Source organism: Carlito syrichta, unplaced genomic scaffold (genome assembly GCF_000164805.1).
Source record: "Carlito syrichta isolate Samal-C Ts95f unplaced genomic scaffold, Tarsius_syrichta-2.0.1 Scaffold150045, whole genome shotgun sequence".
NCBI lineage: Eukaryota > Metazoa > Chordata > Mammalia > Primates > Tarsiidae > Carlito > Carlito syrichta.
The window spans coordinates 77,308-98,515 of NW_007094141.1; the positions used below are offsets into that span (position 1 = coordinate 77,308).

The 21,208-nt window shown below is 35.4% G+C and overlaps 1 protein-coding gene across 1 annotated transcript in view; it reads right to left on the reverse strand.

Annotated features, from left to right (window-relative positions):
- Positions 1 to 1,396: 1,396 nt before the first annotated feature.
- MRPL1 (mitochondrial ribosomal protein L1) overlaps positions 1,397 to 21,208 on the reverse strand; it is a 72,249-nt gene continuing 52,437 nt past the window's right edge. The window contains exons 8-9 of the mRNA XM_008050549.2: positions 3,629 to 3,710; positions 1,397 to 1,701 (exon numbers count right to left, since the gene is read on the reverse strand). Coding sequence (XP_008048740.1) covers positions 1,583 to 1,701; positions 3,629 to 3,710 — 201 coding nt within the window. The 3' untranslated portion in view covers positions 1,397 to 1,582. The remainder of the gene's footprint in view (positions 1,702 to 3,628; positions 3,711 to 21,208) is intronic.

Genomic DNA, 21,208 nt, shown 5'->3' on the forward strand with positions numbered 1-21,208 from the left:
AAGTCCTTCTATAGCAGCATTAAACTATTCTTGAGAGCTCTACCCTCGATACACCTCCCAGCATTGCTGTACTGCTTTTTGGAAGACACATTCAAACCATAGTAGCACTCAATAAAAGGCAATTGTTGCTATTGTTTTGCAGTAATGTTACTGCTACTCTTGGTGAACCTAAGCTTTAATTTCCCTGTGGTGTAGTGTGGTAAGTGGTCATTCATAGTCACTTGGACCTCCTAGACCATTAAAATTTCAAAAATACTTTTGAAGACCTACCTAGAGTTGTCAAAATTTTCCTCACAAAGTGGTTATTATTAAATGGTAAACAAATGTACCATCAGATTATTTCATAAGAGAAAAGGCATTTAAATACTCCCCCCAAAAGTAGAAGATAGCCTGAACATAATAATGCCCAAGAAAGGACAGTTGGCATTTGCATGCTAAAATCATCATTTTTTTTTCACTTTGTCACATACCAAAAACACTTATGGATTAACACTGATCTGCAGACTGCACTTGGTGAAATAGACTTTATTTCTTATGAAGCATACAAACTTACTTCTGATTCTGCATACAAAAATAAAGTTGTTTTAGCTAACTCATGGGGATGTGCATTCAACAAATTCTAACCAAATACTTACTACACTATTAAGCATAGGAATTCAGGATCAAATAATGTCAAGTATACGAAAACATGATACACAGTGGGTTGTATACTGCAAAGCATCATAAAAATATAAGGTATTATTATGACAAAAAATATAAATATAGCATGACAAATTGACTCCTAAGAGGAAAGATTACCCACACACGTTTTAATGGCCTAGTAATTTTCTGTATTTATGCTCTCACAAATGATGTTCAGAACTCTTTGAAGTGCACATTTTCCACTTTTTTTTTTTAGAAAATAGTCACATCTGTGATATAGCTCATGATTGCCATTCTTTGTCTTATGGGAAGTAAGAATATCGCTATTCCCTCGATAGTTATGGCTCCTAAGGGAGAGTCACCAAGCTAGAAATTGCTGCTATAATTACCTGTGTGTAGACTCTAGATTCTAAAAAAGAAAACATGACAAGATCTAAAAGGCAGGTTCAGGCTAGGCGCAGTGGCTCAAGCCTGCAATCCCACACTTTGAGAATCCAAGGTGAAAGGATTGCCTGAGCCCATGGGTTTGAGACAAGCTTGGGCAACCTGGAAAGATTTCATCTCTACAATTAAAAAAAAAAAATTAGCTGGGTGAGGTAATGCTTGCCTGTAGTTCTGGCTACTTGGAAGGCTGAGGCAGAAGGATCACCTGAGCCCAGTGGGTCAATGCTGGGGTGGCCATGAGAGTTCCACTGCACTCCAGCCTGGGTGACAGAATGAGGCCCCAACCCAAAAAAATAAAATAAAATAAAAGGCAGGTTCAGACACAGAGAAAATTTTATTTTCTTCTTGAAACTGTTGTAAGGTTTTCAAGTGTTAAAATTCACTTTCAAGTGTGATGATTGAGAAATGACAAGACACTAAATGTAAAAATTATGCAGTTTTATAATTTCTCTGTTGTTTCTTAAACCACTGAAAATAAATTCACAGTTCAACAAATTTAGGCAGCTTCTTTGTTACTCTCTTTGGTTTCTACTTCTTTAGGCAACAATGGGTCAATCTTCAATAACAAACCTTCACTTGTTGAACTACGGAGGAAGGCACGTACCACAAAGGGACCTGTAAATAGAGACAAGGATCAACTGGGATTTTATCCGTAGATACCTAATTAGCAAGTGCAGTAAGTCCTCACTTAATACTGTCAATGGATTCTTGGAAACTGCAACTTTAAGCAAAATTACTTATAACAAAACCTACTTTACCATAGGCTGATTGATAGAAATAAGAGTTATTTCTGATCACAAAAAATATCACCAGTACATACTGCGGGCTCACCCAGAGCTTTTGTACTGAGTCATTTATTGTCCCACATTTAGATAATGATTGTATTCACCCTTTCATTTTCCAAACCACTGATTCCAGTTGAGGATTATCAGTGGCCAAAGCCTATCCTGGCAGCTCAGGGAGCAAAGTGGGAACCAGCCTAAACAAGACACCATCACATTGCAGGATACACTACACACACATACCCACACTCACTCTGACAGGGGCCAAGTAGGCATGCAAATTAACCTGATTTGAGCACCTGTAGCATGTAGGCGGATACCACAAGCCCAGAGAAAACTCACGCAGATATGGGGAGAACATACAAACTTCACACACACAGTTGGGAATCAATTTTTTCCTCATCAGCATAATAACAAAATGGTGTTGAATGAAATGGTGTTATTTGAGGACCTCAAATATGCAACAGGAAACCTTATAGGACTCATGTCATATATTCACTTGAAAAGTACTGTATTACTGAATATTTTGAATTAAAGGAAAGGGAAGATAGTTACATTTCTAGAGTAGAAGACAAACTAGCTATTCTCTAGACTATTATGAGATTTATCCTTGAAATTATACACATTCACTAATAATTCATTTTTCTCTTCCAGAAGATAATCACCTAGAATTTATTTTACTGCAAAGTCAACAGTAAAGGGAACAGGTGGTGATATTTACATTTGATGGAAATATTATAAATATTTGCTTAAAACAGCACAGATGCTACCTTTGTGTCAGCACACAGTTGGTAAAATTTCCTAAAAATTAAAAAATTTTTCATAAGAACAATGTTAACTGTTAAAAGGCTTCATTTAAAATGGTAAAAAGAGAATGACAACATTGCTTAGAGGATTTACTGTCCATCATTCTACTCCTGCTACAGTCTCAGAGGATCCTATATTAAAAGCAAAGTTTTCCATGGAATGTAAGTTTCCATACAGAAGCAGCTACTAAGTAGTATAGACATATTTAGGGTGATAGAATTAACAAATGAGGTATTCATTTATTAGTGTGTTTAACTCACAAAGAAGGTGAAAAGTAGCTTATGTTTTAATCATAAATTTGACTATAAAACTAAACCTGACAAATTCCTATCATGGTAAGCCTATCAGTGAATAGTCAACTGGGTATATAGACTCTTGCTTGACTCCAACCATCCATGAGTAAAATTTGTTTGAAGAAGGAATTCAAATGGCCCATAATGCAACGATAAGGCACTAGTCTGCGTTCTAGCCTATTACACAGCTTCCACATCTTAGCCAGGTTTAGTGAGTCTCCATGAATCACCCCGTCTACACAAGGTGACTTTCATGAAATAATAAAAATGATAAGAAAATCAATTGCTCATGCCAATGACAAAGTGAATGATCTTACTTCAAAATACTTCATAAAGGATTTTAGCTCCTATGTAACAGCATTATAAATTTAAAGCAATCAGTTTCAGTTTTCTTTCAGAGTTAACTACATTTAATGGTAGAAATAATATGGGAATTTACATGTGTTGATTCCTTATTAATGCTAAAGAGGTTGCCTCTCTAAATAACCACAACTCATAAGTAAGATAACTAGGCATCCTTTGGAGAATTAAATTTTATTTCGTTTATCTAATCCTTGGAAATGCTGTTGCTATTGTACTTGCACCTTAACTTGATTGTTTTCTAATATTTTATATATTTTTAAGTATCACAGGGAAGTCTACTCTCAGTAAACCACTTACCCAAACTCAGCGGTCTATGCCTACAAACTTCATTAATAACTGCTTGCAGATTGGCAGCTATCTGGTCACTTGACATATCCAACTGAAAGAAAAAGACATACATCATTAATGATCAGAAAGTGAGATGATAATACAATTTCGATAGCTGTGTCAGTATTTATTCTAGATTATTTTTCAAATATATAATCAATGCAATCTATGTATTAAGAGACTCTACTGTGATAGGAAAAAAAATTACTGTTCTTTTAGAATGCTACATTTACATGGTTTAACATGTCAAGATTTTATTACCTCCTAGAATCATATTATAGAAAAGTGTTTGGAAGTTTTTCCACTTGAGAGTGTTTGACTTCCAAGTAATTTCCCCAAAGCATATCCTGAAGCAGACTATACCATTTCCCACACCCACCCCAAGGAAACAGTGATATTTTCTCTTGAAGTTATTTGTTGATACACTCCAAAGGAAACTAAGAAAATGTTTAGAAATTAGTGCTTTCACGAGTCCAAAAGAAAACTACTTGCTACGTGCACTCAGACAATACATTTCTCATACCAACATTTTCAGGATGCTGTGCTAAGATTTTTAAAACACTTTAGGCAATAACAAATATCTTGCCATTTAGTAAAATCTATAGTAAGCTAACATAGAGTAAATGTGACCTATTCATAAAATTCCTAAACCAAGATTACACGCTTGAAAAGTCCTTGTGTTTATCATTCAAATTCAACGAATGTTATTCTTCTGAATATTTTGGTTAGAATCAGTTATATTACATTCAAATGGTTAGAGGATTTTACATTGTGCCAAATGAGTCAGTTTTTAAAAATTCATATAAAACCTGTAATAGTATAATTGGGAAAATTATACAGTGAGAGAGTTCAAGTTCAAACAAGATTTCTATTTTCAATGACTCTGAGACCATTGTGAGAAATGTGCATTTGTATTCACATAAGCATGTTTTCTACCATCATCAAACATTTATTTGGCATGATGCATTACCAAACCCTAAATGAGAAAGTTTGGACATTATTGGAGAAATTCTCACTTTATGCTAATCAATAAGTGGGAATTATGAAAGGAAAAAAAAAAAAAACCAAAGCAATGCGTAGTTCACCTTAAGTTCATAGATTTCAATTTGCATTAGAGCAAGTAGTTCACTGGTAAAGAAGGCACCTTACATATTTTATGTTTAAAAAAAAAAGGAAAAAGACTAAGGACATCAGCATGTGTCCCACCTTCTTTCATTCCCCTCTTATTTCTCCACTTTGCTTCAAATGGTACTTCATTCTATTATCAAGTGAAGGGACAAAACCACTACATTCTTTGCTAAAGACTGATACTTATCTTAAATTTGGAAAACGGATACAAGAAAAAGCAAGATTTCCAACATATGTTTTTAAAACAGTTACAATCTGTTTGTTATGCTATATGGACTAAACGTCTCTATTTTTGGAGCTATATTTTCTGCAGTCTTATATTGCCAAGTCTATAGCAAGCTAAAATGACAACATATGCTTTAGAAATGCAAAACAATTACTTCCCCTGCAACTTTCATTATTAGGAAGCCTTCAATAATTTCATTAATTTAAGTTTCAAAAAATACAAAATTATTTTAAAACATAATTTACATTTTTGTTCAAGTTTTAGCACTTCTAATCTATAGCAATGTGCTCTCTACTGAATTCAAAAATGCATTTATAGCCACATTTAAATTTATACTTTAGATATTGTGCAAATTTATGGAAAAGTTACATTTTATAGGCATTACTGTGATTATTAAATTGGCTAACGATGACAAGATAGCTATGTATGAAAACAAGTTATATATGTATATGAGTTTCATCAAAACTTGTATAGGAAATTTACTTGGGCTGACAATCATTTAGAAATAACTCAGGAGAACAACATTTGCAAGCTTTTCTGCCTATATCTCAGTTACTCTGCACTTCCAATGGTGTTTTCCAATGTGATAACATTGTGTGGTCTTAAGAAGGCAGGAATGACTGTTTTGAGGAAAGAATATAATTTATTCGATTCTCAGTAGTACAGCATATGACTTGGTTCAGTAGGAGAAAAACAAAGATGGATGAGGTTGATCTTGAATGGAGATATGGAACTATGCTAAACACTGTATTTTTGTTTGTGTATGTATGTGTCTTTGAGCATATAATAAGCACAATACTATCTAGGTTTGGCTTAAGTTACTGTCCACTATAGGACAAAACAGACATTCCTCATTCTGAAACAATGTTTCAGGATGTTTTCAAGAAAAGGCTGCTTTACTGAATCCTACTTTCTGCTCAGTTTCCTTTATTTAATCAGAAATCATTCCCTAAGCTGACTAGATTGAAGACTTTTACCAAAGATGTCAGGGTAGTGCTCAGTGAATGCAAATGAACTCTATGTCTCCATCTCTTTGCTTCAACTCTCAGATTTTCCCCTTGCCCTCCAATTCTCAGTTTTTATTTCACTAATTTTCTTAATTAAGAGAAAACTAAAAATCAGTAATTGTTAACCATTTTTGTCCCTTTGAGAAGCATATGTTATATTTTATCTCAGGACAAAAAATAATCACAAACATGTCACCAAGATAGTAATTCTTAAATGTTTTTAGGTCATTGAACCTTACTCCAGAAAAATATACACAAGTACATCACAAAGTTTAGTCTATGCTATCAGCTCTTCATGGATTCTCATTTAAAAGACAGGCAGGCAATGCACCAGTGGCTCACGCCTATAATTCTAGCACTTTGGGAGGCTTAGGCGAGAAGATTGCCTGAGCCCAGGAGTTTGAGACCAGTCTAGACAACATGGTGAGACCTCGTCTCTACAATAAATCCAAAAATTAGCCTGGCATGGTAGTGCACATGTAGTTCCAGCTACTTGGAAGGCTAAGGTGGAAGGATCGCCTGAGCCCCAGCAGGTCGATCATAACATTGCACTCCAGCCTGGGAGACAGAGTGAGACTTTAACTCTAAATAAATAAATAAAAATAAGCAAATAAAAAAAGAGGGAATAAAGACTTCTGAGGAAATTGAGTTAAAAGGACCATACTTCGAGAATTACTAGTACAGAGGTAAGTCTGTTCAAATATTTTGGGGGAATAAGGATTACAGTGTGAAAAGATTTTTACACTGTACAGAGGACAGAACTAAAAAGAAAAAAAAAGTATATATACATGATATGTATTTTTTATTATTTTTATTTTTTAAATTTTAAATATGTGGGGTATAATTCAGGGTTAGGTATACAAATGTTCATTATGCAGGTATATACATGATTTTTAAACAATCACATGCTCCTTCTACAGTGACTAGCTTCTGCCACTGTAAATGTTGACAATCTCTAGATGACTAATCGTCTCTAACTGGAAACTGCAGAGAGGACTGCTACTTTGGATAAGCACTTGTTAGATCACCTGACCTCAAAAGTCCCTTCTAAATGCAATAGTCTAAGATTATATAAAGTGTGGCCTGGCAGATGGTTTCTGCAGATGGGCCAGTATTCTTAACCCCTGTGACTACTGGCACTCTAAACCAAGAAAAGGAAGATAAACTATATGTTTCCTAGACAACATAAAGTAGTAGTAGTAGTAGTAATAATCAATTGTGCAGCTCTATTTATTGGGTACTTACGCTGAGCTAAGCTCTGTTACAAGTGTTTACACAGGTATTCTCATTTATTTCTCCCAAGTGTCCTATGAAGTAGGTACTATTATTATTTCTTGTTTACTCTTAGAAATTGAGACATAAAAATCTTTGTAACTTATCTAAGGGCACACACATGGTAACGAGTGTCCCAGTAGCTACATACAAGAGCATTTAAGGCAGACATGTGGATGCGATCCCCACTTCTACCACCTCCTAGGTGACCCCATACACAGCTATGGCATGCTAGTAATTCTTATGGAAAATGACATATCAGCTGTCTAAAAAGTCCAAATGAGTTTGTTGTAAACTAAGGGGAGAAAACAGGGAAACTAAGAAAAATACTAAAAAGAAAGGAAAGTGCACTTAGGGAAAAAAATGAATTTTCTCTTCACTACCTTCTTTATTTTTTTTAGATGTTAACACCATATAATTTAGCAACATTTACTTAGCCCCTACCCTTTATCAAACAACACACTAGGAACCAGGAACAGAAAGATGATTAAGAAACAAAGTATAGGCCAGGCACGGTGGCTCATGCCTGTAATCACAGTATTTTGGGAGGCCAAGGCAGGAGGATGCTTGAACCTGGGAGTTCGAGACTAGCCTGGGCAACATAGCAAGGAATCATCTCTACAAAAAATTGAAAAATTAACCTGGTGAAGCCCTATAGCCCCATAGTCCCAGCTACTTGGAAGGCTATTGTGGAAGGCCAGAGTCCAGGAGGTTAAGGCTGTGGTGAGCCATGATCCTGTCACTGCACTCCAGTTTGGACGACAGAGCAACTCGACTCAAAAAAAAAAAAAAAAAAAAAAAGAGAAACCATGCCCTCAAGGAGCTTATAATCTAATCACTAAAATGCAACATGACAGGTGCCACTCTATATGAACAAAGTGCTACAGGGGCACAGAGGAAGTAACTGACTTTGACAGGCACGCCATCACAAAGAAGGTGATCTCTAAGCTGAGACTTAAAGGATGAAGAGTTTTGAAGGACAAAGACAGAGGCAGAGGAAACAGCATGAGGCAATGTGAGAACAAGGTGGATCAGAGGACCATGAGGTAACTTATATCTGGGCCCAGGGTTTCAAACTCAAATGCCTACAACAGGCAAAGTAGGGAACACACTCAACCGAAGTCTGGTTTTAAGTGCATATGCAGATATCACTTGCATGACACAGGTAGGGCAAGTGTGGAGAACACAGCCCTGGGTGGAAGAGACAGCAGCTTCTCAGGGATAGCAGATGTTACAAGGGAGGTTGTGGGACCAGTGTCAAAAGAACTCCTGATTTGTTAAGAAGACCTACAAATCTGAACGTCCAGGTGATATTATTCAGTTGTTAAATGTTGATTCAATAAAACCAAACCAAATCAAACCCAACCACTATTTGGGCCCAACAGAGTAAGTCTGGGGGCCAAATTCAGCCTGTAAGCTGCCATTTTGTAACTCTAGTCTCCAGGCTGCACAACTGATGATAACATGAAATATTGAATTTGAATCTGAGACAGTGATTTGAGACTAGATTGCAAAGGAATTTAAAGGCAAAAAATTTAGGATATTATCTCATCAGCAGTGAGAAGCCAGTGAATATTTCTAAGTAAAAAATTTTTTAAAAATAAAAGAAAAAGAGAATATTTCTAAGCAGAGAAACGGTACATCTGATTTATGTCTTAGATTTATGTCTTAGAAGGAATTCTAGAGGAAGACTGTGAGACGGGAGCCAGCATACTTTCTTTGTAAATGGTGAGGTAGTAAATATTTTAGGTTTTAAAGGACAAAATAACTCTGTCACAACTATTTAACTTCTGCTGCTGTAGCACAAAAGAAACCATAGACACTATAGAAATGATTGTATTCTAGTAAAACTTAAAAAAAAACAAAAACACTTGTTTACAAAAACAGGTAGAGAGCTGGATTTGGACTACAGCCCAAAGTCTGCTGATCCCTGGTATATAAGACAGACTGAAGGATGTCTGAGGAAGTGAGTGGGCAAAAGCGACCACTACCTTTTGCTAGACCAGAAAAGTTCTGTTTGTATTTTTTTTTTAAAGAAAGCTTTGTTGGGTGCTGATAGACTTTGGTTTCTTACTATGCATCTACTTTGCAGTAGAGGCAAAAAAAAAGTTTTGTCAGGCTAAGACTTAAAATAACAAGAAAAATGCCTAGCAATGCTTTCAACAGCTGATATAAATTTTGTATATACATTTGAAACATCTTCAGGATTGATGATGAGGGTCCAAATCTGAAAGCATAACAGGCATTTAGTACCCTATATCCTAAAGAAAGATGTTGACAATGATGGTCACCAGAAAGATCCTGCCATAGTCAACAGAAAGATCCTGCCATAGGGATCCCCCAGTAGTAGCAGAAGCCAAGTGTGTAGGCAAGGCTCCAAGAGGCTCATGTGCAGAGACAGGGGTACCTGCAAGAAGGGGAGTCTGGCTGGTTGAACCTGTGCTAAAAGAAGGACATAAAGACCAATACGAGATAGACAGAGAAGTAGCAACAACTAAAACAGGGACCACAAATATGGAAGGAAGTAGAGGCATTTGCCTTTTTCCCTTATTCCCATCTTGGGCATCTATCCCAGAACAGGTAGGCTTGGACTTTAGGTCCTAAGGCCTACAGTGGGAGGTTAGAAAAGTATAAGCATCCCCAATTCAGGTCACATGAGCCACAGAAGTCTGGCCCCAAACTGGGCAAGGGAAATCTCTAGATATGAGATCAGCATTTTGAACTGGATCAGGCTGTACTCTAAATTATAGACAGTCACTGTAATTATGCGATCCATCCAATATCCCCATGTCACTACAAGGGAAGTAGTGGCAGGGCACAGTAGAAAGGGAAAGAAGAAAACTATTTCTGGTTGCACTTCACTAAATTCAGACTTTTAAACAAACAGTTACACATTTATACATAGACAGAATGTATTCTGTGTGTATGAGATGTGGATTATGTTCACTGGAGTGATATTTATAACAATGAGATATAGGAAACAATCTAAATGCTCAACAAAAGAAATGAAGTTGAATAAATTATATATACATGCAATGGGCTATGAAACAGCTATTACAATGATACTGTATAAGAATTTCAATGACAAATGTTCAAGATACAGTGTTAAAGGAAAAAAATACAAAACAATATATAATAACAATTACATAAACAAAAAATATATATACAGAAAGAGCAGTAGTGAAAAGTAGTAAAATGCTACCAATGATTACAGCAATTCTGAATAATCTATATATTTACCTATGCTATTTAGCATTTTCCTAACAAACTAATTATGTTGTTGCATGTTGACATATTTTTAATTACATTTTTAAAATGAAAAGACAGTAAAATTGGCCTTTTCCAAAGGGTCAACCTTTTTTTTTAAGTCATGCATACATTCAAGTAACAGCCACTCCAATACGGAATACTCCCCAATACAGAACCCCAAAACTGCCTCATGAGATTTCTCTCAGGCACAAACATCATCTACTCCTAACCCCTGGTAACCACTGATTTGTTTGCAAGAGTTGGCTTTCTAAAAATGTCATACAAATAGAATATCAGTATATAGCCCATTAAACAATAACTTTTCACATCTTCCTTGCCCCAGGCTCATTCTACTTTCTGTCTCTACGAATTTGACTGCTATAGGTACTTCATACAAGTGAAATCATAATATTTGTCCTTTTATGACTTGCTTATTTCATTCAACAAAATATTTTCAAGGTTCATCCATGTTGTAGCATGTGTCAGGATTTCCCTTCTTTTTAAGGCTGATAATATCCATTGTATACATATACGCACACACCACGTGTTGTTTGCCCATTTATCTACTGATGGTCACTTGGGTCGCTTCTACCTTTTGACTATTGTGAATAATGGTGCTATGAACATGGGTATACATGTATCTGTTCAAGTCCCTGCTTTCAACTGTTTTGGGTATATACATATATGTATATATGTGAAATTAATGGATCATATGGTAATTCTACATTTAATTTTTTTGGGGGGAGATGCAGTCTCACTATGTTGCCCAGGCTGGTGTTGAACTCCGGTACTCAAGAAATCCTCCTGCCTCAGTCTCCCAAAGTGTTGGGATTACCGACATGAGCCACTACACCGGAATTTACTATATTTAATTTTTTGAGGAACCGCCATATCATTTTTCGTATGTTAGGGTTAGGGTTATTTTTCATAACAGCTACAGCATTCTACATTCCTACCAGCAATAAACAAGAGTTCCAATTTCTCCACATTCTCACCAACATTTGTTCTTTTTTAAAAAATAATAGTCATCCTAAAGAGTATGAAGCAGTATATCATTGCAATTTTAATTTGCATCTTCCCAATGGTTAATGTGTGCTTATTGGCTATTTGTATATCTTCTTGAGAGATATAGACACCCAGAGTCTTTGCATTCAGACTCTGCTTATTTTAAAATTGAGTTGTCTTTTTATTATTGAATTGTAAGAGTTCTTTATCTATTTAATATAAGTCTCTGATCATATATATATTTCCAGAAGTTTTCTCCCATTCAGTGGGTTGCCTCTGAACTCTATTGATAATGTTCTTTGATGTGTGAAAGTTTTAAATTTTGATCAAGTCCAATTTATCTACTTTTTCTTTTGTTGTCTATACTTTTGGTATCAATATGTTACCTTTGGAGATTGGCTTCTTTCACTTAAGTTACAGTAGGTAATCTTTTGAGATTCATCTAAGCTGTGTGTCTATCAATAATTCATACCCTTTTTTATTGCTGAGTAGCATTCCATTATATGAATATACCAGAGATTGTTTTCACATGTTGGAGGACTATTAGGTTTCTCTGGCTTTTGAAGATTATCAACACAGTTACTATAAACATCTGTGTTCAGATATTTGTGTAAATGTAAGTTTCACTTCACTTTACATTTTGCATTGTGTGAAGTAAAGTCCCAGAGTAGAATTGCTGGGTCAATATGGTCAATGCATGGTTAGGTCTATAAGATACTACCAAACTGTTTTTAGGAGTAGCTGTTTTATTTTGCATTCCTACTGACAGTGTATGAGAGTTCCAGTTTCTCTGCAATCTGCCATTATTTATTTAAGTAATTCTCTGTACCACACGTTCCCCTTTCCTTCTGGAACGTCAATGATATGAAAGTTAGATCTTTTGTTATTGTCCCACAGGACCCTAAGGCTCTCTTCATTTTTTTTCCAGTCTTTTGTCTCACTGTTTTTCAGACTGGATAATCCCTATTATCTTCAAGTTTTCAGACTCTTGTCTGTCATCTCCATAAATTTTATCTCCAGGAGTTCAAAAAAAATTTATGAGGCCACTTTTTCAAGTTCTGCCCTCTCCTTGATCTCCCCGGTACTTTCGGGTTCCCTGGGGCTCCCTTTTTCAGCTCTGCCCAGAAAGCTGTGGCTTTATTTGCTCAGGTCTGACACTTAACTTTCAGCAATTGTTTCTCCACTAGGTGCCAACTAACAGGACACAGAGAGTGCACTATCTTCTTGTGATCACAGCTCCTGGAATCAGAAAGAAAAGTTCCCCTCCCTCAAGGTTTGAGAGACCTATGTCTTCTGGTACAATTACATCACTCCACTTCTTTTTTTTTTTTTTTTTGAGTTGGAATCTCACTCTGTCGCCCAGGCTGGAGTGCAATGGCACACTCATGGCCACCACAGCCTCGACCTACTGGGCTCAGGCGATTTTTCTGCCTCAACCTTCCAAGTAGCTGGAACTATAGGCATGAGCCACCATGCCTGGCTAATTTTTTGATTTATTGTAGAGATAAAGTCTCACCAAGTTGCCCAGGTTGGTCTCAGACCTGTGGTCTCAGGCAATCCTCTCACCTCAGCCTCCCAAAGTGCTGGGATTATAGGACTGAGTCACAGTGCCTGGCCTTACCCTACTTCTTAAGCCTGTAACTGGAGGGCTTCTTCTGAAGCTCTAGGCCTATACTCAAGTCCACTGCTTGGATGTGTTGAGACCAGGCCAGAAGACAACAGAAGGCCACAAATAGCAAACTCGCTACCAATTTGGTGGTACTTCAAATTCTGGTCTTCTTTCCCAACCTACTACTGTTTACTCTTGAGAATCCTCAAATGCTGGTTCCATGCATTCTGTCTAAGTTGTTTTTTTTTTTTTTTTTGAGTTGGAGTCTCACTCTGTCGCCCAGACTGGAGTGCAGTGGCCGCTCCCAGCCACTGCAGCCTCGACCTGCTGGGCTCCGGCGATCCTTCCGCCTCAGCCTTCCAAGTAGCTGGAATTACAGGCATGCGCTACCACGTCCGGCTGACTTTTTGATTTATTGTAGAGATGAGGTCTCACTGCCCAGGCGGGTCTTGAACCCGCGGGCTCAGGCAATCCACTCACCTCAGCCTCCCAAAGGCGCGGAATTACAGGCTGAGCCACCAAGCCCGGCTCTGTCTAGATTTTATAGCAGCTGCATTTAGTGGGAGACACAGGGTGTCACATGATTGTGCCATCACACCTGGAACCAGAACCTCTGAGGTTTATGAGTTACATATTTATATTAGAAGTTTGACAGATTTTTTGTAAAGAGCCTGATAGTAATATTTTAGGCTTTAATGGCCACTAATAATCTCTGTTCCATATTCTTCTTCTTCTTTTTTTTTTTTTAATAAAACCCTTTAAAATGGCTCTAAGTTCATAGGCCACACAAAAACAGGCCACAAAGCCATTATTTGTCAACCTGTGTTTTAGAAGATATTATTTATCTACAAATATATGAAAATTCATGCAAAGACAGTTATGATATGAGTTATGTTTTACATCACTTTAAAATATTTCACAATATTTTTATCAAAATCTATAATGGGGGAAAAGAAGAGCCCCAAGGCATAAGCAGCTTTTATCATCACTTATGATAAAGTGGTTTGAAAAATGCTTAACCTTGTGTTATATTTAATAATTCATAAGATTTTATAGACGTTTTATTGTTTACTATAAATACTATGTTAATGATTGTTGTTATTTGCTTAGATACAGTACTAATAACACAGAAATTACCTTTCAGACTCATTCAATTTATTTTCCCAGCATTTGGATAAGATAGAATTTAGTAAAAGTGATATTTGTCAATGGTTTTTAATGTTTATTTATTCATTTATTTGTAGAGACAGGGTCTCACTAAGTTGCCCAGGCTGGTATCAAACTCCTAGGCTCAAGCAATCTGTCCACTTCTTTTCAATAGCGTATTATTGTTTATTTATTTTAAATATAGCTAACATCAAAAAAGCTGCATTTGCAGTGACTTATTAACAAACCAATCACCAACACAGTAGTTGGCAGACAAAGGAAAGCAAGTTGGTTTACTCCCCTTTTATACATTATGCTATATTTATATTTTTCATCATGTGTTATTCTATTATCAGTGATTACCACATTGCTGACTAAATCAATTATTTAATGAGAAGAGTTAGCTGCTTCCTCAAATGTCTTGGGTTTTCTTATGCTATTATTTGTATCTGTTAGTAGGGAGAGTCACACTTTCAGTTCCCAAAAGTTCTGACATTTCATGATTTTCATGACATTAAAGGCAAGACAACTGAAAATTATAAACTATTTTTTAATTCAAATACTCCTATTGGTAAGAACACCAAAAATTCACCCAGAGGATGTAACCTAAAATATTCATTCCAATTAAACACACATCTCTCACAATAAAACATCAAGGACAGAGTTGGCACACAACGGATTCTGGGTAAATATTAGTTTCTCCTCTTTTTTAACCCCTTATCCTTTAAGATCTAAGCTCTACCAACAGCCTTCTTCCTCTATTTTACATTCTATACTTTGCTTTCCTCTATTTATATCTCCCTTATTTATGACAGCACACTGCAGCACACCAAAAATAACGCAACAAAAGGAAAGGTAATCATTAACTGGAAGGAATGTGGGAAAGGAGGAGGGGAAGTAACAGGGCACCATGAGCCAATGGGCTGCTGCCTTTTATCTAACTAGTGTTTGTATCTAATTGATTTAAGCAATATTCCTTACTAGCCACTATTTCAGCTTACAGACGTAGTTGTTTCCAAGTGAACCTTTAATTTTTACCTCCTATCCACATCTTGTTGTTTCACTGAACACATGCACTTTTCCTGTTCTAACATGTTCACTAATACCAAAGGCTCTCTGATTTCAACACAAAGTTTTACTATGTTTATATTCCCTTGCCCTGAACTTGTTTATTTTTGTTACAATATACTTCAGCTTTTAACAGCTGCCAAGTTGACAATATTCTTGCCACAGAATAATTCTCTATTACACAAGCACACACAGTAATACTCACCTATGAATGGGCCATGGCTACACCTTTAAAAGAAGAAAAATAAAATAGAGCACATCAAAGGCACTGCCTTTATATTAAGTATGTCAAAGCTCTAAATATATTTGAAACCCAGACAAGAAACACTAGTTAAATCAGGTCTTGGCATGATTTGGTATAAATATAAATCTGACTTGTCCTACTATTTTTTTCTCTCTCTCTTTTTAGAAAACAAGCTTAGGTTTGATTTGCCAATATCATTATTGTTTACAAGTCTTCAAACTCTGGATATTTTTACATCTTTGTAAAAGGGCTACAATTTTTTTTCTTTAATGCTATGATAATTTAATGTCAAAGCTAGGCTATTATACAAATGCATTTATAATGTATTTTTAAAAGAGGTTCTTCATCATTTTAATCATAGTAGAATTTTTGTAATTCTTCCTCATTTAAATTATTCAAGATTTTATGTTCTAATTATATATTAATAAATTAAAATAGTAGATACGGTAATCATTTTTAAATAGAAATGGAGCAAATGACATCTATATTTTAAAAGCATGTAGTTTTCTTTACAATACTTTATTTGCTATTGCCTTAGCTTGATGTATAGTATAGTAATGGGAACCTGTTCTGTGATATGAGAAAATAAACAGAAGGAGTAAATTCTACTCACTCACAGGAGGAACCAGTGCTTTACAACAAACTTACTGATGCCACTAACTTAAACTAGTAATAATTCAGAAACTGTGTCAAGTACATTTTAAAAGTTTTATAACATAGGGAATGAAGAACATAAATAAGATGATAGCAAAGCATTTAAATATCTTTAGAAAACAAGTTCTTAAAGTATGTTAAAAACACTTTTAATATAAACAACTGATACGTTAATTATATAGCATTATTAATTCAGGCAGCATCTACCAAGCAACATTTTTTGATTAGGTACTCCATAATCAAATTTAATTAAGTTGCGGGTCACTGAGCCATACTTCCCACTAATTTATAATAATTTTCCCATAAATTTAATTATATTTTTCATGTCTTGCTGACATGTTAAGTGGACAACCCAGGAAGGAGGGATGATGAGTATAAAAGAGAAGGGAAAAAAATAAAGAGAGGAAGGAAGAAAATAGAAATGAAAATCTTCAGAGAGCTATTAGAAGAGTAAAAAAAAAAAAAAATAGAAATGAGAAAGGGAAACCTGAAAACAAACTATAAATTATAGCATTTTTTTTTTAAAGAGACAGGGTCTTGCTCTGTCACCCAGGCTGGAGCACAGTGGTGCAATCATAGCTCAATGCAGCCTCAACTGCCTCAACCTCCTGAATAGTTAGGACTACGGGCATGCACCATTATACCCAGCGGTAAATACTTTTTTTAATCAATTTTATTTTTTGTACAGACTGTGTCTCACTATGTTGACCAGGCTGGTTTCAAATTCCCGGTTTCAAGCAATCCTGCTGCCTCAGCCTCCCAAAACAATTATTGTTAAATCATGTCAAACAATTCTTATAAAGTACAAGAAATGAACAACTATCTTTTCACCCAGAGGTGACAAGAAAGAGTAAAATCACCATGAGTGTTCAAAATGAGAAGGAAAAAATTGTGAAGCTGGCTCCAATGCTTTACTATCCTTATATTAAACCCCTTCTGCTGTCCCCCTGCCTAGAGGCTGAAACCTGGCAGCTTTAGTGCTGCAAGCCAAGACAAAGAAGGACTGGGGATGGGAGTTAGGGGAGTTTCTTAGCATTCACGATCCATATATAACTGTAATCTCCCTGCTTTCAATCTCCTCAGCTCCTTAGGTCCCCCAGTTTAGAGAACCTAAGTTTCAGTCTTTCCTGTCATCTCTCCCATGGAAAGGGTAGTTAACCAGTACTTTCAAGTATGTAGAAATTTTCATCAACAGCTTTCGCCCAACCCTCCTTATTTTAGAGTCCTATTGCCCCACCCCATATCCACCAATAATACCCAGTTCCAGACATAACTCGAGCAAGATCCTAAGTCTTTTAGAAATCCTAAGGCTTAGAGGATACTAATTTTTTGACTCTCTGCATTGCTGATTTTGGATTTGGCATTTTCTAATCAGTTATCACTGTGATGTTAAATCTACCACGTTTACCTAGATGCTTCAGAACCCATATTATTTTCAAGTGACCATAAAATATCTGAAAAAAATATTAATCTTATACTATAGGCCAAAATGAAAGTCCCAAGAAAATTTTAAAAATAGAAACTACAAAGGATGCATTCTTCAACCACAAAACAAACTAACATATAACAAAAATTTAAACACACCAAAAAAGGTTGAAAATTTTAAAATACTCTTCCAAATAAGAAGAAATAAAAAGTACTATGGCAGACACATAGAAAATAAATGACAAGAAAACTAAGACTCAAAACATGGGGATGTAAACAAAGTCATAATTACAGGCAAATTCACATATTTAAGTTATTTCATTATTTTCAAGATTAAGAACTCACAAATCTCATACATAACTTAAAAAATCAGAAAACCAACAAATCTCAGAAAAATTGGATAAAGAAAAAGAAGTAATAAATGATAAGCAAAAAATTATTATTATAAGCAAAAAAGGAACCAAAAATTAAATTCTAAAAGTTGTTCTAAAAAAGAAAAGTATTTAACTATATCTCTGTAACTCTATCAAGGTAATAAATATATTATGTATATAGGGAAAAATGTCCCTATTCTTAAGCTATACATGCTAAAACATTTAGGAAGTAAAGTAGTACAGGATCTGCAACTTAATTTTAAGTCATTAAGAAAATTTTTAAAAGTATCTACTAGTTTCTGTAAATGAACTAGTTTTGCTAATTTTCTAAGCAAATGTGACAAAATTGATGAATCTAAGTAAACACCAGTATTCACTGTACTGTTCTTTCAACTTTTCTATTCATCTGAAATTTTCTGAAGTAAAAAACTGGGGAAAGACAAATGCAGATGTTTAGGGCATTTACAAATAGGATTCTAAGTATAAATGTATGCCAATAAATTTGGATGATTTTCTTAGGTATATAATTACCAAAATTCACTTAAAAAACAAAAAAAACTAGATCAGGTGTAGTGGCTCATATCTGTAACCCTAGGATTTTGGGAGGTCAAGGCAGGTGGACTGCTTGAGGCTAATTCGAGACTAGCCTGGGCAACACGGCAAGACTCTTCTGCTGTCTTTTAAAAAATAAAATAAAATCCCAAACTACTAGCCATAAGAAAACTGGAAAAGGTTACCAACTTACTCTACAAATACTGAGCACCAATACATTACCAGGAGTTTTTCCTGACGTATGGTGAAAATGACAGACCAAGTTTCTACCCTTGTGGAGCTAACACTTTAGTAGGCAAGAGAGGGCATGATATACACACACATATATAACATGCCAAATAATAATTAGTACTATGAAAAAAATAAAGGCAATCAAAGAAATGAGAATGACGATGACTGCTATTTAAGAGGGAGTTTCAAGGAGGTCTTCCCTAAAGTGTGGTTATTTAAGCAGAGCTCTGAATAAAGCAAGGGACACCTAGGGAAAGAAGGTTCCAGGCACAAGAAACAGTAATTATCAAAGAAGTATGGCCCTCTCCCCAAAAAGGCTCTTGGGTAAGTTACTTTTATTAATTTTTTCAAGCTTGAAAGACAAGGATAATTTTCACGTAATATAAACTGCTCTCCATGGGAAGCTATGCAGTTCATAATCCTGATACCAAATTCAGATAAAAATAGTATAAAATCCCTAAACACACACACACACACACACACACACACACACACACACTAACAGTACCAATACACAGACGCAAAACCTAGCTATTATCAAACGAAATTCGAAGGCATTTAAAGGAGTCTTATATGATTGTATTGTTCAAACTTTAGATTTCCAGCTGAGTAAAACTATCTGATGTTCTGTAATCAACATGAAAGAAAGAAAAGGAATACAAAATTGAACCATACTGCATATAGTAAGATTAAGTATAGCTTCATGAAACTTTTGTCTTTCTCTGTTACACACACATAAATTTGAATGGATCATGATACAAAAATTATTTTTTACTATGCTGGCAGTCAAAAATATTTGGAATACAATGATATGCAATAAGATTTATAGTATGTAACATAATAATAGATATAAAGTAATATATCACATCAATAAATTATAAGACATAATCTCACTAGATTAAAAAAAAACTATTCAATAAATTCCAACATATATCCCTAACCAAAAAATAAATAACAGAAATACCAACCTCTTTCCTCCTATATGTCAAACCGCTTTAAAAAAAACCTTTATCCTTTGCATAAAAAAAAATATTGAACAGCAAACATCATACTTACTGAGGATAATCGAAGCTTAAAAACCACCCATAAGCTGGTAACTCCCAAATTTAGATCTCCATCCCACCCCTATTCTCTGAAATCAAACTTGAATATCCAACTATCTACTCAACCGTTACATTTGGATGTCTAAAAGACCCTCAGACATAACATGTCCAAATCTAAACTTCTGATAATAACCCTTCCCCCTCCAATTACTCCTCTATGACCTTCCCTACCTGTTACTGGCAACTTCATTATTAGTTTCTTCAGCAAAAAATCTTGCAATCATTCTTCACTCTTTCTATCACATCTCATATCCATTTAGTCAGCAAATTCCACATACTGTACTTTTAAAATATATCTAGTATCCAACCCCTGTCATCTAGATCCAAGCTATCCTCATCTCTAGCTAGGGTTACTGCAAAAGATTCCCAGGTGGACCCTATTCCACCAGTGCTCCCTTCAGTCTATTCTCAATAAAGTAATGAGTGCGAGTCTTTTGCAAGTTAAATCACCTGCACATAGACTACTTATGTACCCAATCCTGACTTGTACCCCACATCTTCATAATAAAATAAAGTTAAATATATATTTTTTAAAAAAGAAGTTAAATCAGATCATGTTACTCCTCTGCCCAATCCCTCCAAGGGCTTTGCATCTTGCTTACTATGGCCTAATCACTCTCTCTCTCTGCTCTAGCCACATTGGTTATCTAGTCCTCAAATATGCCAGATATACTCTTCAGGGCCTTGCATTTGCTGTTCCTTCTGCCTCTAATGCTCTTCTTTAAATCACTTTCTTTGTTTCAGGATTCAAAAGTCACGATTGCAGAGAAGCCCACGTGAGAAACCCTATCTAAAATGTCAACATCCTTACTCAACTACTTATGTACACTTGTTTCTTTCAATGTTTTTCTCTCTCCTTAGCACTTGTCTTCTATCTCAAGATAAATTTAGTAGTCTTGTTTACCATCTGTTGATACACTATCCACATTTATGGCTATCCCATGAAGACAGGGAGTACTGTCTACTTTGTTGATGGTTATGCCCCATTACCTAGAGCAGTGCTTGGCATATAGTAGGCACTCAATAAATATTTGCTGAGTGAATAAATAAGTCATGAATTCCTGATGAAAAACACAACACTCAACCAAGAAAAATGTACACAGGCACATACACATTATACTCTGCATACAATTTCAGGAAGCTCACAGAATCTTGATGTCCATTGTTAGCCTCATAAGGGTTTCCTGGTGTTAAAAACCTCTGTACAAAAAGTTTTTCTATTAAAATAAAAGTTAAGACTGTTATTATATAAAACTA